Source organism: Hirundo rustica, chromosome 9 (genome assembly GCF_015227805.2).
Source record: "Hirundo rustica isolate bHirRus1 chromosome 9, bHirRus1.pri.v3, whole genome shotgun sequence".
Taxonomy (NCBI): domain Eukaryota; kingdom Metazoa; phylum Chordata; class Aves; order Passeriformes; family Hirundinidae; genus Hirundo; species Hirundo rustica.
The window spans coordinates 19,656,684-19,681,287 of NC_053458.1; the positions used below are offsets into that span (position 1 = coordinate 19,656,684).

At 37.9% G+C, this 24,604-nt stretch overlaps 1 protein-coding gene across 4 annotated transcripts in view; it reads right to left on the reverse strand.

The window, feature by feature from the left end:
* COL11A1 (collagen type XI alpha 1 chain) overlaps positions 1-24,604 on the reverse strand; it is a 129,818-nt gene that overhangs the window by 35,640 nt on the left and 69,574 nt on the right. For all 4 annotated transcript variants that reach the window (XM_040072551.2, XM_040072553.2, XM_040072552.2 and 1 more), the window contains 14 exons: positions 24,548-24,592; positions 21,199-21,252; positions 20,175-20,282; positions 17,492-17,545; positions 14,478-14,531; positions 12,321-12,365; positions 12,137-12,190; positions 12,003-12,047; positions 9,606-9,659; positions 8,738-8,791; positions 4,733-4,786; positions 3,701-3,808; positions 2,872-2,961; positions 2,524-2,577 (listed from right to left, as the gene is read on the reverse strand). In XM_040072551.2, the coding sequence (XP_039928485.1) occupies positions 2,524-2,577; positions 2,872-2,961; positions 3,701-3,808; positions 4,733-4,786; positions 8,738-8,791; positions 9,606-9,659; positions 12,003-12,047; positions 12,137-12,190; positions 12,321-12,365; positions 14,478-14,531; positions 17,492-17,545; positions 20,175-20,282; positions 21,199-21,252; positions 24,548-24,592 (873 nt within the window). The remainder of the gene's footprint in view (positions 1-2,523; positions 2,578-2,871; positions 2,962-3,700; positions 3,809-4,732; positions 4,787-8,737; positions 8,792-9,605; positions 9,660-12,002; positions 12,048-12,136; positions 12,191-12,320; positions 12,366-14,477; positions 14,532-17,491; positions 17,546-20,174; positions 20,283-21,198; positions 21,253-24,547; positions 24,593-24,604) is intronic.

A 24,604-nucleotide genomic window follows, 5' to 3' on the forward strand; every position in this document is an offset into this window, starting at 1 on the left:
GGGTTATGAACTAAAGTCCTTGGCAGTGTACTCCTGATACCCATACTCTGTGTGTTTCTGGACTATAATTAATGATGATTTCAGTCCGGCACTGAACTCCCAGGAGCTGGGGAGCATTAATGGTGTTCCTGGATTTTCTCTAACAATTTAGTTTCACATGAAAGGAATACTACTCATGAGCTCTGAAAGAGCTCTGATTTGTACCAAAGGATGGTAAATGGGGATAATTGAGACACCCTCCTCAAAAAAGCTCTGATGTTTTCAACTAAAACACTACCTTATACACACCCTATAAGAATTAGAAAAACACGGATCTTCTGAATTTCAATTCAAACATTTGTCTTTCAGAATACAATCACTAAACAAGATGTGTACTTTTGCCTCACATCTTGTGTGATGTGTCTTTCTGAGGACCCATGGCAGGAATAGCACATCTCCTGTGTGGACAATGCTGGCTGACGAAGGGAGCTGTGTCACACGTCAGCTTTGCCTGTGCTGGCTGCTCAGAAGGGCTCTGGGTCACTGCACCTGAACCATCTGCCTGAGAGCGCAGTCCAGCCTCAGGGGCTCCTTCAACAGAAAATCAAGACACGACCTTTAGATTGAAGAGACTGCTCTAGTCTATGCTTTCTTGGCTTTGATTCATCCTTTCTTTTAACATTTCCGGTTCTTCAGATGGGTAAGATGATATCTCTTTTCACCATCCCTGTTAGATTCCATTCCATTCCATTCCATTCCATTCCATTCCATTCCATTCCATCCCATCTCATCCCACCCTTTGTTTTGGTGCCTTTTGGAAATACATATTTATACTGCACAGTGTTCAGAACTGTAAATTGAGGTTTTTGGCATTAAGAATTCAATAATTCATTGTAAGAATTCAAGTCCCATATATTACTTGTACTGTACTGTGTGTGGCTTTTTTATCCTTGTTTCTAATCTGAGTATGAATTGCAAGGACATAAGAGAGCTTTGTTGAAGCACATAGAAATTCAGCTCCTCCATTACTTTTTTTTCTAACATGAATAGCTGTGATGATCGATTCTTTTCTTTTTCAACCTCAATTGCACGGAATGAAAGAAGTAAGCCGACAAGATGACTGTCAAAATCTAAACAATTCACATTTGGGAATAACTCTACCATGTTTTGAATGCCAGCGCATCCTTGTAGAACTTCTTTGCATAAAGCATGACAACAGAGAATGGGTAACTTGAAGCATACTCTATTATTGAGCTTAAAATGCCAACAAGGACAATTCCTGCATGACATGATTTTACACGGTTGTACAAAGGGAACACAGGAGTACTGGGCTTGCATGGCAAGGGTTTGGTAGCAGGGGACTACAGGGCTGATTTCTGGGAGAAGATTCCACTTTCCCCCATGTCCAGTGGAACTCACAGCAGCCAGCTCCAGGATAAACCCATGGGCTGGCTGTGGCCAAGCCCGTAAGTGACAGGGGTAGAACCTCTTGGGTAATCTGCTTAAGAAGTGGGGGAAAATGCACAACAGAGGGGGATTGAGATCCATCCACAGCCCATGGAGGACCCCACACTGGAGCAGGTGGGTGCCTAATGGAGACTGTGGCCCCGTGGAGAGCCTGCAGCGGTGCAGGATCCGGGCAGGACCCACGGCCCTGTGGAGAGAGGAGCCCACACTGGGGCAGCTTGGCTGGCAGGACTTGTAAGCCCGTGGGGGACCCACACTGAAGCAACCACTCCTGAAGGACTGCACCCTGGGGAGGACCCAGGCTGGAGCAGCTCATGAGGAACTGCAGCCTGTAGGAAGGACTCACGTTGGACAAGTTCAGGGAGGACTGCCTCACAGCCAAGGGATGCCATATTGGAGAAGGGGAAGTGTGAGGAGTCCTCCCCATGAGGAGGAAGGAGTGGCAATGTGTGATGAACTGAGGGCCATTCCCCATCCTCTTGCACTGCTTGGGGGCAGGATAAAGCAGAAACCAGGAGTGAAGTTCAGCCTGGGAGGATGGGAGGGTGAGGAGACGTTTTCAGACTTTGCTTTCATTTCACCTTATCTTTCTTACTCTGCTTTAATTGAAAATAAACTCATTTTCCCAGTCTGTTTTGCCTAAAGGGTAGCTGGCGGCTGATCTCCCTGTCCTTATGTTGACACACAAGCCTGTCAGTGTATCTTGTCTTCTCCTCTCCAGCTGAGGAGAGCAGGGATAGAAGAGTTTGGTGGGTACCCACCACAACAGCATGAGTACACCAGTCACTATGCATGGATTTTTCCTCTGTGGAAAACCTCTCATCTCAAAACCAATTTGTATTAGTGACAAGTATTGAGCAGCAAGTAAATGTCATAACTCAATCTAGTGACAAGAGGCTTCAGATATTCTCTACCTTCACAATCCCTGCATGTTTATTAGTATGGATACTTAGTAGAAGTCCGGTCGGTCTCATGTTTTACAGACTGTGTTAATGAAAACACCACAGCATATAGAGAAGAAAAAAGGTTATTAGGTAATATTGCTTTTATTTCCATAAACTTACTATGTTTCCTTACCATTGGGCCAGGTGGACCCTGAGGGCCTTCCCCTCCTTTCAGACCAGCTGGACCCTAAAAAATGGAAAGGAAAAAAAAAGCTTGTCTACAAAACTGGAAAGTTCAAGACTAATTTTGCAATGCATAAAATAGGAAACATGTAAAGATCCAAAGAAACAAACTTGAATAAATTCCTTTCTTCTTATCTAGCCAACTCTGTTTGACAATGTTGGATGCTTAATCTCTATTATCTTATTGCATTTATTTTAAGCACAGTAGAAGACTTCATGAAATAAAAGAGTTAATACATTGCTTCTTTTATTTAGAAATATCAAGGCAATTGCTCTAGTGCTTGTATTTGTATCATACCTGAGCACCTGGAAGGCCTCTCTCTCCAGGGAAACCACGAAGACCTGCTGGTCCATCTTTCCCAGGAATGCCTTGAGGACCTGGATCACCCTGGGAAGCGTATTACATTTTGATTAAAGAATATGTTTAAAAATCAGGTGTACAACAAGTGATGAAAATTAACTACCAGATCCTATTTATAGTAAAAAATAGCCCCCAGCTATTCACCCACAAATCCTTTTATCAGTACAAGTCTGTGGTTAAATTTATAATGAACTTTGACAAAATACAGTACCAGTTATGGAATACCAATAGTAAAAAACACAAGCCATTAAAATATGCTTAAAGATACATTAAATAAAAAATTTTGATACCCACTTATAATCAAAAATTGAATAGGATGACATAGTAACTAGATAAGTAATATTTTTCTTGTTCCCCAATGGTAGCCAAAAAATTAAGCAAGGAGTTAAATTTTTCTGTGAAATCCTGCCTTTTATTCACTACTACACATCTGACTTTAAATGCCAGTGTGCAATTTTCTACCTTGGTGTGAATATGTCATTACTAAGTATCACCATACTGAATGCATAGTATATGCAAACAATTTTTTAAAGTTTTTTTATTGCAAAAATATTAAATTTTGGCTCAAGAGAATTCTCACTCTTTCAGTGGAAGCAGACACAGCTCTAAAACTGGAATCTTCCAGTCTGCCAAGTCCTTCTGGGTGAAACCTGCCAATCAGTGTGCGTTCTGATTTTATTCTGCATATCCACAAGATAATTTGAAATGCCACACCATCAGCAGTTTATCTGTCCCTTCCTGTTTGCTCCCCAAAGCCACATCATACCTTAGCACCTTCTTTTCCTGCAGCACCTGGGAGGCCTTGTTCACCTGGGGGACCAGGAGGACCTGGATGGCCTCTTTCACCAATTGGTCCAGTCTCGCCAGTAGGACCCTAAGCACAGAAGTACAGCTTTAGTCACCTGAAGTTATTTAATGTCTCGCAGGGTGTGGGAGGAAGTGGAGAGGAGCAGATTCTCAATATCCAGCTGTTATGTTACCAAACAGTATTGCCATTGGTTAGTGTACATTCCTCACCTTCCCTCCAGGCAAGGCTGACTTACAAAATATCTTTGTCCTATAAAATAAATCTTGCATTGCATTTTGCCTGCAGACACGTCTGTGTAGCTTCCAAAGAGTGAAATCCTGACCTTGTTCCTTAAGCACTGAAGCTTTAAAACACAGTGTGTATGGGAGAAGGTTACAAAAAGGACACGGGAGAGAAATTCATCTACTATTCTTGTCTTCAAACACTTCTGTACTATTGTTTTTCTGAATAATAGGAATTGTAAGGCAGGAGACTTGAAAGATCTCTCTTCAGATTCCCTAGCAGAAAAGTTCCACTAAGGGAATTAGCTATAAAAGCTCTAAATGCTTGATTAAGTTGTAAATTAATAAGGTTAAATCAAATTATATTTTGATAATTTATCTCTCCACAATCTAAAAGTTACTGAAAATTTTTCTCTGGCAAGAAATGCACGTGTTCTTTCTAAAATGTTCAATGGTAGAGAAATCCATCTCCCTGACTTCTGTAAACCACCAATTTCATAATCGCATAAAAAAACCACTGAACCAACAATGAACCAACAAAAAACCAAAACATGAAACAAAGTGGAAGGGTAACCTGAATATCTTCCTTTTTTCGTGGAATCACTGAAGATTACTAAGTATAGATTTCTAATACTATACAACTTCTGTTACAAAAGTTAATATAACCATTGATATGGTCCTTTTAATATAGCAAAAGCAACTGCCTTATCCAGAATATAACCACTAAACATTGGTCTCATGGAGTCAACTATGAAATGAAATTATCTACCTGAGGGCCAACAACACCACCAGGACCAGGAGGACCAGTTTTTCCTTGAAAACCCTGTAAAATAATTATAGAATATTACATTATCCTTTACAAGTTACTGAAGAGCAAAATTCGTATCTGTGCTGAGGAGGTGAATGAGAAATTCCATGTCACATATTCCTTCGGTTCCAGAAATAAAAAAGAGAAATCTTTTTTGACTGTGTATGCTTAGAAATGAAATGCTGATTAATGTCTCTTCCATCTCTCAGTTCCCATCTCTCTGAGGTGGTACAGCAGTAAAAATTGCCTCAGTTTTAGAGTTCTCTCTAGGAGAACTTGATTAGATGAGTTTGAATGCATAAGTGATGCAGCTAAAAGCCAGTTGAAAATACATTTTTACATATGTATATTATGAATCATAAAGCCTGACATAAAAATGCTTTTTAAAGAAAGACACAGATGGAGGACTAAATTGGAAGGGCATTAAAGATAAAGTGGAGGTGAGACAAAAAAAAATGAAATAAAGATCCAGGGAAGGTGAAGATTATATAGAAATGGCAGAAAAGGCAACCTGAGTGCCACAAAAAGAGTGAAGCTAATGAGAAACCAATGTCAAACCAATGTCAAAAACAGAATAGAAAGGAAATATTTTTGAGACAATTTTTTAGAACATGGGCAAATTTTACAGGATTTTAATTTTCTAATCAGCGGACCCAGATTTCAGGCTAAAATTAGTCAGTAAACAGAATGAGAACATCACTTTACAATAGCAGTGTTTAATGCATTTCTGAATTATGCTGTATTCTTTCTTTCAGTGTTGGACAGTCACACGGGTGGGTCACCCTGTGTGTGCCTCCTGCTCTGCTCACCCGTGTCACCCGTGTCACGGCCTGTGTGTGCCTCCTGCTCTGCTCACCCGTGTCAGAGCAAAGGGGTCATCTGCCCCCAGTTTTTTCAAATATTGGGCCCTACTCAGCTTTCCTCTGGGCACAGTCTGACTGATAGCTCCTGTTTGAGCTTTTCTGCCTCAATCCCATTCTGTTCCGTCTGCCGGCCAGATGTTACCAGGGCTCAGTCTGGCCCGTAACTCAGGCGCTCTCTCAGACCTCTGAAATGATCTGGATTAAAAAACAAAAAAGAAAAAAAAAAAAAAGAGAAAAGCACCCCTTTGTTCTACTGACAGAAAATCAGAGCTGTTCCAGATGGAATCATTCCCATGTCCCTTCCTTCACACAATCAAAGTTTCTGCTTTAAGCCTGTTGTCAGGAAAGACAAAGAATGTTGAACATCACCCACTTACTGAAAGCACCTTGCGGAGACCCGCTATCTCAATTTGCAGAATGCATTGATACTTTCTTTCTTGATGCTAGTGATGGGTTCACTACCCTGCTTTCTGTCTTTTCTTACAAGCTTATCTCTTCCTACCGACCCAGATTTTTAAAAGATGTAAAAAGCAAAGGAGATTTCAGCAGCAACTACTCAAGATGACCTGAACCTTCCATGGCTTCATCTAAAACATTTAGCAATTAAAAAAAAAAAAAAAAAAATTACACTAATGCCTTGTGTGTGTTTTGAAGTGCCTAAGTAGCCTCTATTTTTTTTTTTTTAAATTTTTATTATTTTCTGTGAGAGACAATTTAATAAAATGATTTATTGTAGCAAGAAGGCCCTCAATTAATTCTGATAGATGACGCAGGTGGTATATTTCTATTTTATCTTTTCACAAGCATGAAACACTAAATTCTTCCATAACAGCAGACAATCTAGAAATTTTCACTGTTGACGCCTCCTGCCAAACTGAGATTGACATAGCTGAAATTTATAATCACTTCTAAGGACCAACTGGCATAATATTGGTTTTCAGTATAAAGCTTATTCCTGCACTTATATTCCAAATTATTTACCGTGATATTACTTTCCTATGTCTACAAGTTCAACAAACAATGTCAGTTCTTCAAAGTGTGTATGTCTTACTGGGGGAAGAAGTTGCAGCCTCTTCTTGGTGGAGAATAGTTACCCTGGTTGCTGTCAACATGAGCTTATTATTCCATAAACAAACTGCAGAGTGCAACCTGTGAATCTGGCTCTCTAATTTGTTAAGCTTGACTATGTCTCTTATCCTAATTCCCTAATTGCTGAAATGCCCATATGCACCAATGAACTTTATAATAAATTATGTGTCAAAATAAGAAACAGAATTCTTAATACCCTTATCTACCAGTGAGTGCAATGAAAGTTTTCTATAAACTTGAACTGGATATGTTCATCAGGGAAAGAAAGTCAACAAGCTTACTGATTGATTTAAAACCATCTGGTTTTCTACAAAAACACACATATGAAAACCCATGGGGGAAAAATATTTTAAGCATAGTTTTGGCCCAAGTTTACAAACACACACAGCAGAAAACAATCCTAATGAAAAGCTGTGCTTGCTCCTAAGTTACTCAAGTTTTTTTTTAATCTGTATAACCCTACTAAACCCAAAGTGAGACAAAATTAGAGAACCATATCACTGAGAAAATCCTGAGGGACCTGGTTCAAATCTCACACAGTAGCAGTGTCCACAGTTTCATTGTATTTTGAGTATGTTGTAACAAGTTGTATCACGCAGTCAGAATGGCTGAGGGGGAATGGAAGGGACCTTCCTTCCCAATGGAGTGATTTTGTCCAACTGCTCTGCTGAAGCGGGATGCTGAGAGCTTGGTTGCTCAGGAATATGTCAGATGGCTTTCAAATACCTCAGATGGAGACTCTGCAGCCTCTCTGGGCACTCTGTGACTGTGCTTGGTCATCCTGACACAGAGAAAGCATTTCCTGATGTTCAGATGGAACCTCCTGTGTTTCAGTTTATGCCCACTGCTTCTTGTCTTGTCACTGGGCACCAGGGAAAAGACCTGGCTCCATCTTCTTTACAGCTCACTTCAGGTATTTCTGTATTTGGATAAGACCTGAGCCTTCTCTAAGCTGAGCAGCCCTGGCCCCATCAGTCTTTACTCACAGCAGAGATGCTCCAGTCTCTTAATTATCTTAGTGGCCCTCTCCGGCCACTCTCCCAGAACTGGACACACTGCTCCTGGCCTCAGCAGGGCTGGAGAGAAGGAGAAGATCCCCCTGCTGCAGCACAGGATGCTCTCTCCTTTCTTTGCTGTACTGGCACATTGCTGCCTCATGTTCGAAGCAGAAGACAAAAGAGAAAATCCTAACTTTTTAACAGCAAACTAAAGAACAAGTTTGAGCTTCCTGCATTGTAAACAATGGTTACAATTGATCCTTATGGTACGCAACACAGTCTTTGCATCATTGCAAAGGAAAATAACAAAGAAGGAGTCAGTCATGTTTCATACACAAAAAAGCCACTAACATTGCAAAGCATTACAATGTCAAAATGCTACAATACTAGTAGAAGAAAATAGAGCTTTTCAGAGGGATGTGTTACTCCAAGCTCTGTACTCCTCCTTCCAGTGTTGGAAGTGACTCAGCAATCACTAGGAGTTTTCCAGGGAAGTTGGAACCTAAAACATATTCTACATGCTGAGAAAATTCCTCAATAAATTCATTTATGGCTTTCTCTAGCTCTGAAATATCCAAGTGAGAGTTCTTATTTTATAATGGAATAAGAGTAACAGTCTGACACTACAGAAACAGTGTGCTTTTTAAAGAGAATTCAATTTAAAGTATTACATAGTATTTTTTTCATTTTGATGCCAGGATTTATTCACTGCGATTCCTAGAGTAGTTACATAGTTTCACAATTTTGTTTTATTTTGATAGGTTCCTGATCCTACTTCCCAAAGGTCTTGGCTTTTCAGTTTTCTAGCTGTTTATCATCAATAAGACATTTTTTAATGTTACTATTTTTGGTACACGGCACTCAGTGAGAAAACGACCGTACAGTAGTTGTCTGAAAAATCTTAACTCTTGGTGCCAGCCTCTTTCCCTTTTCCCTGTTGTCTCTGTTTCTTTGGTTTTGATCACATTATCACGACCTTTAGGACAACACTAACACAGCAGAGTACATTTACTTACAGTCTCACCCCGCTGTCCTGGGTGCCCAGGCAGGCCATCTTTTCCAGGTGGACCCTGAAATTATAAAATACATAAATCATGCAATTTCTTAGCCATCCTCAAAAGAAGTGCACAATAAGCTGTCAGAATCTCTGCTCTGTTTATTTCTAGACTAGTCTTTGGTAAATTTTAACTGCTCCTATATTAGCTAGCTAGGATTTTCACAATATTTTTCCTCGTGTCCTTCCTATTATGTCCTAAAAATGCTTAGAGAATGACTGTTGTCAAATACAAACATGTTCAAAAGAGATTTCTGTAAATTCAGAAAATAGGAAAATCCCTATACTTCCACTCTTCTCTGGTTAATGAATCAACACAAATCTAAGCATTACAGAATTACTTGATGAAATTCCAGGTTTTGGAATTAGAGAAACAAAAGCAACAAATGCATGGGAGAAAAAAAATCGCCAGTGGTTTGTTGCTTTTGTATTGCACATGAGCAGAGGCACACCAGGGAGGACCTAAACTGTTTCAGGGGGCAGCTCAAACGTGCTATAACTTCTACATGTTTCTGCTACTAATGAATGCCTCCTTCCTCTTCGTTTTTCCTCTGAATCAATCATTAAAAGGAAATATACAGCAGCAAGCAGCATTTTGCCTGAACTCCGTGTGTCGCATGGTCGCTGGCAGCACATGCCAGGCTTGCAGCTTAGAGCTGCACCAATGACTGTGTTAAATATGCGAGCCCAAACCCTTAAGGCTCAACAAGAGTATCTGTAATTTCTACATAAACCATTCCTTACATAAATTTTCAACTGTTCACTTCAGAGGCACTCTACAAAAATTACCAGCCCTGTTGCTGCACATACTTAATAAAAGAGATACTTACTGGAGGTCCCTTCGGTCCAGGGAATCCAACAGGTCCCTGTGGCCCTTGCGGTCCCTGGATTAAAGGCAACCAAACAAGTGAAGTTCTACTCAAGCTGGATTGAAAAGTTTGTTTCAATCATAAACTACAGGAACCCTGCAGGTAATGTCTGGATTTAAGCATAAAGCCTCAGCCACAGTGTCATAAATATTGGTAGCAACAATTCACATGCACAGACACTGGAGGGACTTCCTGAGAGCAATAGTGCTTGTGAAGGAGTGCAGTAAAAAAATGAGGAAAACTACTTACATCAACTATGTTTGCATCTTACCCTGTGCGTAATAAAGTAGGAACCAACTGTGAGTTAGAAGCACTGTTCTTCCATGTTGCATAAACCAGGGGATTTAGTTAATTGTTTGGTCATCTTTTTAACTTTCAGTCAAATATTCATATTTGGCAATTCCTAAACCCTGGTAATATTTCAAACCAGTACAACAGTACAAAACTCCAAATAGAATAAACTTTTCAGAGTTAGCTGGGATTAAATACAGCATTTTTGCTATTATGAAAAATAGTTTAAAAATCCCATGATATATGAATATTTTATTTTTATAGTTTTGTATATATACAAATGTATGAAGAGAGAAAAATTTCATGCATCATGGTTTTACAAATTTAGCTAAAGAGGATCAACAGAGAGCATATATGCACATGCATGTATGTTCACATATGAGTATCCATACACATAGATATTTACACTAAGTACTGTGAACAAAATAATTTCCCTCATTTGTTTCTGGCTATAACATAAGGCTTAAAAAAAAAAAAAAAAAAAAAAAAAAAAAAAGTAGAGCTTTATAGAGGAAAACTAATAAATTTGACTCAGCTACAAAATACCTGAATGAAATTGGTCAGTCTCAGAAACTGGGTTATAGGAACACAACTCAAAGTTTTTCATTTAAATGCACCTTCTCAATAATTTCCCCTGTTCTCAAGCTTTTCTAAGGAAAAAAGCTTTACATTTTTCTTTTCACCACAATATGGCTTGCAGATTTCAAGTCAGTGGACTGATGGATTATGTGAGAAAAAGCATGAGAATACTAACAGTATGCTATCAAAATTACATTTTCATTTTTGTTATTAAATTTCATTTTAACAGTAGCTACACAGGATATATTATTTATTATTTTCATATTTGGTAGCTGAAATAGTCTCAGAGGAGTAGAGGTGACAGTTTTATTTCTTGGCTGACACTCAGCCCTCTTGGGAAGCAAATATATGCCTCACACTTATATTACACAAGTGATGAGGGACATGGCGCTCTATGATTCTTCATCTCTTTACTTTTATCAGTTTCTCTCCAGGGATGCCTTCATCTTGGATTGATCTGCTCATTGTTTTAGTACCCCCTCAACTTCTCTTCCTTGCAAACTCTTGGGGCTGTCAGCAAACTCCTCTTCCACGAGGATCTGCTATTCCCTGTCTGATAGGCTGCCTCTGATCCTCCTCAGTGTCAAGCAATCTACATTTCCTCTCTTGGTCTATGCCTCATTCTCTCCATCCCACAGCCTAGCTAATGCCAAAAAAAGTGGCATTATGGAGCTGGGGAAAATGCGTGAGGAGCTCCCTCCTGGAGAATAACACTCCCACAGAACACTGGGACCTCGCTGTGGATACGGGGAGAAGATCTTTAGGCTTCCTGTAGGAAACAGGTTAGCTCTTTAATGAAACATGACTACGAAAGAAAAGTTTAAGCCTTGCAAAAATACTTTGGCAGAAAGCTCATCCACTTAAACTGACAGGGTTTTCAAGTGCTGCCATCACAAATACAATTTATTAATACTCTTTTTTCTTTATACTGCTGTACAATGAGCTGTGTAGTGGATTTGTGTATCGATTGGTATGATAATAGCAAGCAGAAAAATTTGTTTTAGAAAGAACAACAGGATTTCTGAAGCATGCAGAAAATAGGTTCAAGGGAATTCTTAGCTGATCTGAACAAAAAATCTCAGCTGCTTCAAAAAAAGAATCTTCTGGATGTGGCTTGAGTGTTTGCTAATCCCATGAACAGGCAGTAAGCTGCAGTAAGTGAGGAATTCTGAAGAGGCTCAGCTGTGAGTGCACCTGTAATTCACAGGGATGTATACGAAGCACACGGATGTAACACAAAGTGCGTATGTACTCTCTGTGTCCTATGTGTACATAACAGATACAGCTGGAAGCTGTGAGCCAACTTCAGCCACCCCATCCGTAACTCTGTGAAAAGCATCACTGGAACTGAGGTTTTGTTAGTTCTGGTTACCCTGGTCAAAGCACAGAGATATAAGAGGGAGAACTGAAAATAAAACAACCCTCCCACCCTCAAATCGCACTCCTATATGGTGGGAAAAAACATGTACAAAGGTGGCTTTCACAAACCCTTTCGCCTGGTGGGCCAGGAGGACCATCATTGCCTGAAGTGCCCTGGAAAGGAAAGACAGTACGTTCAAGGATTCCCATTTATTTAAAGGAAACAGCCTGTAGCCAATCTATACAGTGTGCTCAGCAATTACCTTTGGACCTGGTTTGCCAGTGGGACCTCTGGGACCTCTTGAGCCTCTTGGACCCTGTCAATTTAACACAGATGGACTTGATGACACATACTGGATAATACAATCTAATAAAAGGAATTCTTCACAGTATAGTGGAGGCAATTTACACAGGGATGCTTCTAAATTGCAAATCAAAAGAACTTACTGTTGGTCCTCGCTGTCCTCTGGGGCCTGGTTTGCCATGCAATCCCTGGAAAGAAAAGTTCACAGAAATCATCTTAGCAGGCACTCTGTGAGATAAGGTTTTTTTTACTGGAGGCAGAGAGCAACTCCCTTAAGTTTAAATGTTATTTAACTATCTACTTTGCATTTCAATTTACAGAATCATGGTCCTTGATAAAATTGGTTATCTTTCTGAGCTCACTGGGACTTGTGGCTAAATGCACTAAATTTGCCTGAAAGCCAGATTCTGTCAGAGGCATTAGAACATTTTAAACTACAATAAAACAATATTGTTCGCACAAAACAAGCAGAGTCCCTCTGCGTAGTCTAAAGCACTTGGCATTGTGAACAGCCTTAAAAATAAAGTTCCCAGGTTCCTGTGGACAGCTCTACAGGTTAATAGAGACAAGAAAGGGCAAGCCTCTCTTCATTTATAAGAGAAATGGGCACTGTAATACCTACCAAAATTATGCACGCTTGACAGAGCTACAGAACTTGACAGAATACCAGTCCTTAATTTTTTGATTTAACATATCTCCTAATCATGCTCAATGTGATTTTTTTCTTTAGGCTCTGCACCGGAATTTCTGTGCTTTGTAGTGCAAAGAATCTTAAAATTCAAGAAAGTATTCTTCAGGTAGAGAAACGAACCTGATGGCTGGTACTTTCTAATATCTGAGGTAAACAAACCAGCAACCAAAAAATCATCAGAGATGTTTCAGCACAAAGGTTCCTTTTATTGGAAACCAACTAAATGCATTCACCTATTTTCTTGACAGGTTTTTTTTTTTTCTCTCTCTCTTATTCTTTTTTTTTCCTGTTGGTTTTATTTCACTTGTCATAATAAAATTTATGCATTGTTTCTGAAATGCTACTCATTCTGTGATCTTCTCAAGGACAGGGACTGTCTTTCTTAGTACCTGTATGTGTGGTAGAATAAAACACCATGATAACCCTCTAGGCAAGATTAACAATAATATCTGATTCTGATTACAAAACCTGCAGTTATGGGCTCATTGATGATCAGCATATTTCAGTGTACCAGCAGTCTGATGGTATTAATTACCTCGTTAATGCCCTAGCTGAACTTAAAGCTGTATGAAGGCCTGAAAACAGATCAATATATTAAGATTTTAATAATTTAAGCATCCTGTTTGATCCTATAATTTTGATTTTTTTCCCTATCTGTTGCCTTTATTAGCAGTTGCCTCATTTTTTCACAACACAGATGAAGTGAGCATTGCTTTGTTGCTTTGCCTGTACTTAACAACACATCTTTATCTTAGCTAAAATAATACAACAATTTAAAACGTACACAAGTGATGCAAATGCTACTGGATTTCATATATTTCATCTTAAAATAATGAATTTCTGCTTTAAGAATAATAACATATATTACCTGTTTGACTTGATGTTGCTATCAGCTCCAAATTCTGACTCATCTCTTAATTTCACCAACTTTTTAACATACCCTGCTATATTCAATTGAGTTTTAGAGACAACAGTACAGTGTCCTTCTTTCTAATCTATTTTTAATTGTTATAGTTTGAAGAACATGCTTAACACATTTCCCCTTGCCTGCTCCAAGCAAATAAAGCAGCAGAAGATGTAATTTTACATTTTTTTAATATATGTAATAGTACACATTCTTCATCTTCCCTGGAATATTTTGCCTTTCTGAAGCTAAGCCTAAAAAAAAAAAAAACAAAACCCTTGTGGCAAGTCAGAATATTAATTAAATACAAGTTGAATTTCCTTGAGGATAAATTGCATGGTAGCAGGATAATTCATGGGATACAGGAAAATAGTTCTTGCCAACTCACTCAGCTATACTGTCCAAAAAAACCCCCAAACCCTTCAGCAAAGGTGATTTTTATTCTCTTTTTCAAATTATATAATATGGCAGTATGTGCAGCAAGAGAGTGTCCAAGTTCTTGTACATTTAGATTAATACCTTAAAGAATTTCAAAGAGTGCCTCAGCATGTCCTGTTTTACATAAAGATAGAGGTGTATCTTGAATGTGGAAAGCCTGTTTCTAGCGTTCTTTAGATAGTAACTTCTATCCTTAGGTGTCAGTCTTTTCCCCAGCACTGAATTTTAGAAGTTAATTAAGTGTTATGCAAGAATGAATTATCATACCCTTGCACCTTTCTCTCCATTGGCACCTGGAAATCCTGGGAAACCAGTGGAGCCCTATGTAAGAAATCAATGCAAATGTCAGAGGATATCAAGAGCAAAACACTGGAGAGCCAACATTTAATAGACACATAAAGCACAACTCCATAGTCATATATACTGTACATGCCAAACTTGCACTGTGATAGCTGTAAATAAACTTACCATAATGCCTCATGTCCAGAAAGCATTAAAAAAAAAATCAATGCATAGAATGGACATTATTTGTCATCTTATTAGACAATAAAATATTCTTTATATCTGCACCTTTTTTAAAGTAGGAAAGTGATTACTAGTAACAGCCCACTAGAAATAATTGTATCATGATGAAGACAAACAAACAAAGCCTTGTTGTCTCACAGTAAGATAATTCTTTTAAAAAGTAATTCCAAACTATGGTAAGGATTTGCCACATGCTCTATTGACTTTACTGAGCTGTAAATTAATTACTTCAAGTTCTTTATTCACCGTAAACCAACCAACGGACAGTTTCATTTAACTGATCCATGCAACTCTTACATAAGCAGAATTTATGAGATTATCTGACTTGAAACTGCTCCCAAATCTACTCCTCCTCCTTTTTTCCTCCCCTTTCCTTCTGCTAACTGCCCAGTCCAGTGGGAACAGTATTATTTTCTTCTTTGCTTCTGGCATAGAGGTTCAGTGGGACAGCAGACTTTTCACCAACCAAGGTGTTAATTTTCCATAAGGAACTTGGGATCGAAGAGGCAATAACCATGATAAAATATACTTTAAACTGACTGGGGACAAAAATGAAGAGAGTGTTTGGTTTGGTTAGCCACTAAAATTTACTAGGCAGAGTCCCTGCTGTCACAATGCATCTGGGTCTGTGCAGCTTGCTGTTAGCATTTTAGTGGCAAACAAAGTGCATATAACAGAAACCTAAAATAGATTTTCCTGGTGCTCTTTGAAATGATTTTTTAATTTTTTTTTTTTTTTATCTTGTTCTTACTCCTGTTTTTCCTCCAATGACTCTTGTTTTACAAAATCATTCCAATTATCCAAAAAAGACTTAGGGGCAGTACAACTTCACTAACACAGATTCTAATGAAACCCCTATTGATAGACTGGTGGCAGAAAAGTAACATTTTTCTTCCTTCCCTTTTCTTTTATATTCCTTTTCCTTTCATTTCCTTTCTTACTTCTTAATTCTTCACTAGTTGTAACTTTATATAAGAATAAAACAAAAAAATTCTATCTGCGAAGCCCAAGCATGTCCTTTAAAATTAAAAGTCTGGAAAAAACCAGACCAAATGATGGGGCACTAGTAGTCATAACTTGGTTATAAATATTTTACACGTACAGTAGTTTATGCAGCTGCGCTAATCAAGAGGGGTGGATTTAAGAAAAAATGTGCACTGAAAATTATCAGAGAACGGCAGTACCCTAAAAACAATCCTTAGAAGAAACTTGATGAAAAGCAAGTATCAACAAAAAGAATGATGTTAATTTTCTTGACAATACTAAGACACAATTTCCCATTTGCTTGACATAGCTAATGTATTTTTCTGCTGCTTTTTTCTCACTCATGTTGATTTGAACCAGCCTGTGACTCAGTTTCCAAAGAAGTCTCTAGTGAGAAATTTAAGTGGGAAATTTAAGCAACAAATTAGAAGAGCAACAGCGAATACAGCTTGAGAACTATTTTCAATTTTAACATGATAAAAATTTAATGCAACAAAGTTCTTGATCGAGTTATGTTGAAAAAAGAATCAATCAACTTTTATGTGAAATGTTACATCACTTTTGTTCTCAGAACTGAATAATGCAATACTCTTATCTTAGACTTTTCAAAAGATAATTCTAAAGGAGAACAATAAGATTAAAGTCTCAGACCTTTTGAGTTAAAAAAACGAAGCCAAAACCCCTATGTCTTTCAAGGTGAATAGTTTTCATGAGTACTTTCCATAGATAATTTTAGTATTTTGCACTGGCGCAATGTTCAGTGAATAGGCATTCTTCAGATAGTCCATTCACTTGACTAAAAAGGGTCAAAGTATAGGGCAGAGTTAGAAAAACAATTTGCCAGTCAGGAAGTTGTATTTCATCCAAAATCCCCCATAATTTCAGATTTGGAAATAAAAATAAATCCAAACTAGAGCAGGATTGAGGATTTTACTGCAGGTTGATTGTTCTGATGTGTAGGAGTGGTAAGGGATTGTTTTTCTTGTGAAATTTACCTAGATGGGTATTCTTTGAGAGGGGCTGGAGCTACACTGTCTCCCGAATGTCTCTACACGGTGTCTGTAGAACTTTGTTTTTATTCCATCTTTTTTCTTTCTAATCTCAGAAAAGAGATCCTGAAATTAACATACCCATTTTCTAAAGATATTTTAGGATAAACTTGATAGAAATTTGTTTCATAAAAATGTTTTAATCCAGAAGCCCCTGTGTGATTTACTATTGCAATCCAAATATGTAAAATAGCTGAAGGATAGATATAGATACTTAAATTAACTAAGGATTGCGTTTTGCCATGTTTATATTAAAAGAAACTAAATGAAAACATGAGGAAAATTTTAAACTATATGTTTCAAAGAAATATGGCTTACTGCATGGAAGAAGCAGTAATGGCACAAATGGGATCCCTGTACCACACTGAAAATTCCCATCACTATCAGCATCCATTTAGTCAATATAGTGCCTATTCTCTTTCAAGAAGGTCAGCAATTCCTTCCTTTTCCAGTTTAGTGCATGCCAGTCTGATGCTGGCACAATACAACTCAGGAGCAGAGGCTAAAGGGTAGTACAGTAAGAAGAGGTGCTCCATAAAGAGCCTGACATACGGAATCCCACATTATTAAGGATTTTACTTCAGAATATGATTGTCAAGATAGAAAATGTGAAAAATGGCCCTTTCTTTGATGTCCACATCCTGATTCCCAAACACAGAAATGAAATAACTGCCACTGTGACCAGTGTCAAAACACTCAATATACAGCTCATTTACAGCTCACCTTTGGACCTTGTCTCCCTGGATATCCGGGCAGTCCAGGTACGCCAAGCTTACCCTGCAATGAGAAGGCAGTGTTAAATTTTACTGTGTCCCTCCTTTGTGGTTCAGCAAGCTTCTATACAAAATATTTTTTCTACAACTTAGAGGGATGATACTCCATGGAATATAATATTTAATCAATTTCTCATTTTTATAATTAATCACCAGTGGGCTTAGTGCCCCAAACTTAAACAAAAATCCCACTCCAGTGAATGAATCCAGAGAAACCAATACCTCAAAGGTTCTTTTCTTCCATAAAGTGTTGTGCAGCTCTGTGTGGTTGAGATCATTAAATAATAATTATTCCCTAAAAAATCAGGGTGCTAATAGGTTTAAATGAGAAGAAATTATTTTTAATTAATATTGTGTGACGACTGACTTTCAGGAATAGGCATTTGAAGAATCCATTCTTTTCCTGACTAGTTATAAACCGAGACTATGATAAATTACACCCCACTGATTATTTGCTGACAATGGATTTGTCAACAACAATTACCAACTTGCTATGTTCAGAAAAGACTGATCAGCACTGACATCAACCATTCCCAGAAAAGAAATACAGTACCCTACTCCATTGAGTTGGTCTCTTTAGACCTCTAGAGGATGAGGTTTGCCACTTTCAAAGGCAAGGGAAAGCAGTTTCAGACTTTGAAAGATGGGAACTCTGGGGAAGAATTTCTCTGCGTTCTAGAATATCAAGTTCTGGAGAAGATCTCAACGGAAAAGATGACTGTATAGTATCATATGGCACCCTGCAGTAACCATAGATAATGTAAAATAGGAAGGAGAGACTTGCACAGAGAAGGAGATTTTCCCAAAATTGTCTGTTGGTAAAAGATACAGTACATAAATAAATATGTTGAGTATTATCATATTCATGTAAGCACAAGTATCTGGTGAGACAATTAATCTCAATATTATTGAGAACAATTTTTACATTTAAGAAACTACTTATAATGCAGCCTGTCATTTGCCACCCTGAAACAAGCTGCATGCGTTGCAATGATTTAAATGTTCTGCAGCATGACAGCACATCAAACTCTTGCCAGATTCAGTAAAAGTTTTGTCCCGGATTTTTTGAGTCAGTATGCCCAGTTGCCTAGGTTGTGAGTATGAATACAGATTTTTTTTTTTATTATGAGCTCATTTCTGATATGTTCCTAGGGCTTTTTTGCACCCTACTTGATATTTCATTAACCAAGCAAATCCAGCTTTAGACCTACTTGGGAAATAGAGTTTTCTTACCATGGAATCAGATGAACACAGAGAATAAGAACTGCTGCAGTAATTTCATCACTTTCCTTACAAGAATAGTACATTTGCATTAAATACATCATAGGTATGACAAGGGAATAAGACATTTATATCTGCTCTTACAGACTTTCCAAATATTGCGGGAAGATCTAAAAATTCACAACGACTATTCCAGTTTTTGCACTAAAATAAATAGCACAGGACCAGCACCAAAGAATTCCCCTCTGACCCATTCCATCCTGGCCAAGTACCCATAGAATACCCACAGAAGATGTGTGGCTTCCCGTGGGCAAGAAAAGCTGTAAATATTTGTAGAAAAATGAAAACTGTGAGTCTAAAATTCTAAGGCCAGCTAACAGTGTTATCAACACCAACATTTTTTCCAAATATCTTCTGATATTTAGGGCTTCAGATTCTTGACTTGTATACTGGGAGAGACCCAAATATGTCATGGTGAAGAAGAAATGGTTGAAAACCTATATTCATAGTGAATAATTTGAGTAAGAACTAAAAATAATTGAAATTTGAATTTTAAAATTACAAACTATTAAAAAAGGGTGGGTTTTTTTTTTGTTTTTATTCGGTTTATGCACCCTCCTTCCTATTTTTTCCAAGACAAAACTAGAATTAAAGCTATAGTTCACCAAAAAAATTTAAAGGTAAATATTTTCATCAGCATCTTCTCACTTAAGTGATATACATTTACATGATTATAGCATATACATTTTTGAAGCATCATTTTTATGCTTTTTTATATTACCATACAACTCCAGTTATTTATATTGCCACTGCTGAAATCACCTTTCCTTTCTGACAGTACCCACACACATATTTCTCAGCCTCCTTTCCATCCTTTATACCAAACTCAAATGGTTTTTGTTGAAGGCAGGATTCTACAGAAATTTGTACCTCGCGCTTGATATCTCTGTTTTCACCATCCTTTTATCAGCCCTCCCTCTTAACAACCCCTTTCCCTTTTTTGCATTTTTATCCAGGAAATGTTTTCCATTTAAAAAATTTTCCAAGTCACCATTTGTTGTATATATGACTCATTTTTGTTGTAATATGACCCAATTCACTCTTCAGCAGCACATTTATCCTCCTTTGTGCTCAGCTATTTTATTTGCATTGTTCTCCACAGCTGGCACGCACAGTATGCAATCTGGGATAAGAATGGAATTGCCTTATGCACTGGTGGAGTACTACAATGACTCTTTGTATACTCACAAGATAAGAATTCCCAGCCCTTGATCAAATGGGAACTCTGGTGGTCTGCTGCAGCAGCATCACAAAAAGATTTTGCAGATCTGAAGGCTTGTTTTTCAGTGATGGAGATTATGGGTTCCATCTATGTTATGAGAACATGTTTATGTTGATTTCTGGCTACTGACCTTTTCCCCAGCCGGACCAGCAGCACCTGGGTCCCCAGAGGGACCTGCTCGACCTTTTGGACCTTCTGGGCCATCTTCTCCTCGTGGACCTGGCTGACCAATTTCTCCCTAAAATACAACAATGGCCTTCATGCATATATTGGAAAGATTACCTACAATTACTTGAAAATCAATTTCCAGTAAATCTAAACAGAGAATAGAATCACACAATAGTTTGGGTTGGAAGGAATCTTTAAAGGTCATCCAGGGTTCCTGCAGTGCACAGGGACATTTCCAAATAGATCAGGTTGCTGTAAGCCCTGGCCAGTTTCCTATGAGGAAAATACCACTACTTACGTTTGTTACATAAATGCATATATATATATAAAAATCACACAGTGAAGATCACTTTCAGAGTGTTGGAGCCTAGTTGTCTTGATTGAAGACAGATGCATTTGGAAACTGTATTATTATTTTTCCTTTTTGAGAAGGCATCCTAGTGGTGCATAGAAAGAAAATTGTCTTATCTAAGTACTTAGGTGGCTACCATCTTCACAGTTATTTATGTATACAGACTACAGATACAGGCAGGAGTCTCCCATGAAAAGCTTTTTTACAACCTCCACAACACTTCCTATGAAAGGAAGTAACTGCTCATTGGGCTACGTAAACAGCATTTTGGTAGAGATGTGCAAAATGCTGGGCTGGAATGGAAATCCTAGATAGATTTAGCCTAGATAGATAATTTGTCCTCAGGAAAATACTGGAGATCTTGGAAGCTGGAAAAGGAGATTCCCTAGGAAGAGGCTCAGTGAAAAGGTTATTCAAGACTGACACTCTCTTCCTCTTCATGATTGTGCCATTTTTGATTCACAAGAACCATATCTCTGGATCAGATTTGTTCATGCACAGGGAATAGAAATATTTTAAAATACTAGCCTTTTATTTTATTTCTGCTTTAAGTACTTCTGTTCACTTCAGTGATCCTTTCAAAACAGTAACATTTAAACTTTTAAGAATATTTGAGCTATGAATAAATGCTTACCCGGTCACCTTTAAGACCCATGTCACCTTTAAATCCTGGAAAACCATCTTCACCCTAAAAAAGGCAGAAATGCATGTAAAGACTTAGAGGAATATAGAGGAACCTTTTTTTTTTTTTTTTCCCTGCAAAAAAGTAAGAAAATAAATTAACAACAGATTAAAATTACCTGTGTAGATAAAGTGGGAACTTCTAACACCAGAAAATTGAATCTGGCGACTACTGCTTTGTAGAAAGTATATCGGTGCACTACACAAAACGAATTTTTAGTTTGAAAGTTCTTAATACCAGTTGTTCAAAAATCCATTTAAAGGCAGAAACAATGTCATTATTCTGTTTTAATATGAATTGTCTTGCAAAGTCCTTTCTTAAGTCCTGGTTTGGATTATCATCCTTTTTAATAGTCATCAATTCAATTAAATAAAAAAATTGGTGACAAATAAATCAGTGTTATTCTTTTGATAGCAGAACTTCCCTCTGAAGCAGTTTTTCTTTTAATCTAGCACCTTAATAGAATCATGAAAGGAATCAAAAGCTGACTGCTTGTAACATCTTAATAAATTGACACAAAATCCAAACAGAATGATGCTTTTAACTTAAAAGTAGTGATCACTGTACAGCAGTTTGATATCCAGCCCTACCTACTCTCATCAGCTGAAGGGACTGAAAGAAAGTAGAAACAAAATAAGCATTAAGACTGAACCCAAATAGAGTGGCAAAACAGGTGCCCATTATTGCTATTTCTAATAAAAAATGTTTATTTACTGCCTAGTGTGGGTAGGACTCAATGATCTTGAAGGTCTCTTCCAACCTAGTAATAATAAAAAAAGTCTAATTCTGTGTGACTCATCATAGAACTACTGTTCCAAAATTCAGGCAACAAAGAAGAGCTCTACACACAGAGCTCTACACATTTCATCTGGTGCTTAGTTGTAACATGGCAGCAAAGGTCTTTGTGATGAATAATAACATAGTAAAATGTTTTACTATGATGCTATTAGTTTTTTGTATGCTAAAGGAATACTTCTGACTTCAAATCTGAGTAATGTTTGGACTGTCAATAAAACCAGGAGGGAGTTCCACATTACTGAAGAAAAAAAAAAGCAAGAAAGCTTTGTATTTAATCCTCATGTTCCAAAAGAAGTTTGCTTCTTGCATTTCTGGGCCCACAGAAGCTTTATTTTCTCCCTGACCACCAAGTGAGATGGACTGCAGGGCTAAAGCCATTTTGAATTTGGAAATAGTCATTGAGTATGCAACAATACCCCTAGAAAGGGGGACAGAAGTAGATCTTCTAGAGGTAAACAACTCAAAATAGGCAAGGAGGCATGAAAAGTTAAAAAACCCCAAAAAACCCAACAAACCAAAACAACAACAACAACAACAAAACCCCAACCAATCAAAAATACCCAAACCAACCAAACAAGAAATCAAACAAGCAAATATAGTTTTTCAATAAAATGTGTTAATGTAAAAAAAAAAAAACCAAAAAAACCCCCAAAGAGGTGACACTAATTCATTGAAAAATTTACCAGAAACAGGCCTAAAAGCACTTTCCTTATGCTTTCTGTATGATGAATCAAAGCTTTATGTCATCATCTTATATTGCATAAATTAAAATTTTAAGGTGTCTTTTCTTAAAATCTAGAAAGAAATGAAAAAGGCAGTGTGAAGGATACATCAAAAAAGCTTCGTTTTCAAAGCTGCTCAGTTATGGCCAGTAATATGGGCAGAAATAATTACATGAGAACCCTCAGCAAGGACTGACCATGTGCCAACTACTGACCAAATGGCTGCCAAATGAACTGAAACTCTTCCGTTTTCACTGTGAGGCTCCAGCTATTGAGATCTACAAGGGGATGATTTTATTCTGTGTAGGAGGAGAGAGATAAATGCTCTATTTCCTCCTCTGCTGATAACAAAAAAATAAAAAAGCTGAAGAGTTCTAGTCACATTTACTGGTCAGTACACAGATAGGTCTCCTCTGATATCCCTGGACCATTCCAGATCTATGGGGGCTTCCCTAAACGATAAAGTAATTTATTTTGTTCCCTTGCAGTGCTTTCCCCTATGTAATGCGAGCTGAATAATTTCAGTCATAAAAGGCCTGTGAACACACCCCTAAAGTACTAAGAGAACAAATTATGAAATATCTTCGTGTGACTTTTGGAGGTATTCAGTAGAATTCACCCTCTTACTGCAACTGTGAGATCAATTTTAGGAACACAGAAGTACTGCAGATGTTGTGCTAATAAGCATTCATTCATATACATAGATATACATATATGAAATGTATTTATATACAAGTCTTGTATTTTGTCCAAGCATGACATCAACCATCCAATAAGGCACAAGAAAAACCTGGGGTTTTGAATAGTGCAGTCTCCATGGATGTTAAAAACACTCTTTTTCAGCTCAGATTTATTGAGCAACTCTAAAATGAGCATGCAGTCTTAAACTGTGGTTTAGGAAGGCTTGAAAAATGTACAGCAGCTCTTGGCACCTGAACCAAGTTCTGAATCAGAGCTGTTTGGCAAGGCTGAGTCTTCTGCTTTAGAAATATATAAAAATATCTCTATACCCATATATATATATATACACACACACACACATATACATATATATTAGCTAGCAGAGCCTCAAGTTTAGATTTGCCTGTGTGGCCAGCAGGTATGACTGATGGTGTCTGTTGTGTTTCTATTTGAGTGCAGAAAGAGGGTGACTTTAAACCAACACAGGCTGCAGTTTCAGCCACCACAGACCATCAGGAGTCAGCCCAGATCCCAGGGGTTGGTGTTTGCTCTAGGAAGAGCTCTGCACACAGAATTAATAGTATCAGGGGAAATAAGAGCATTCTTCACATGGATCTGACTGGGGGTGTCCGTCACTTTGGCAAAGCCAAAGATCTGGACAAAATACCTTGAGCCTAGAAGGCCCAAATGTACATTGCCCAATGTACATAAAAAATACAGATCCATCTTATGGCTCCAGCAAAACAGATTAAAAACAGTATTGTCACCACAAATCTCTCCGATGCACAAGCCTCTCCATATCCACTACAGTATCTACTAATAAGGGAGGGGATGTCTAACTCTCTGCTCAAGGCCACTTCAGGGAGAAGTTACCTAAACTGGTGCAAAGTGGATTGAAAGCCATTCTAATAAGTGAAGGTTTTATATTCCCTTTGTACCAGCATACAAAGTAAATATAAATAACCATGAAGGTCACTGATTTAGGCACTGGGCTCAGTATGTCTTCAGGGAAAGGCAAAAATAAATTCACTGCTGTGAACAGTGCAGTGAAGGAGGCAGCAGTGTAAAAAGGGAAAAGAAACAACTGCAGTCAGATTTACCTTTTCACCTTTGGATCCCTTGAGTCCACGTACACCATCAGCACCCTAAAGGAAGAG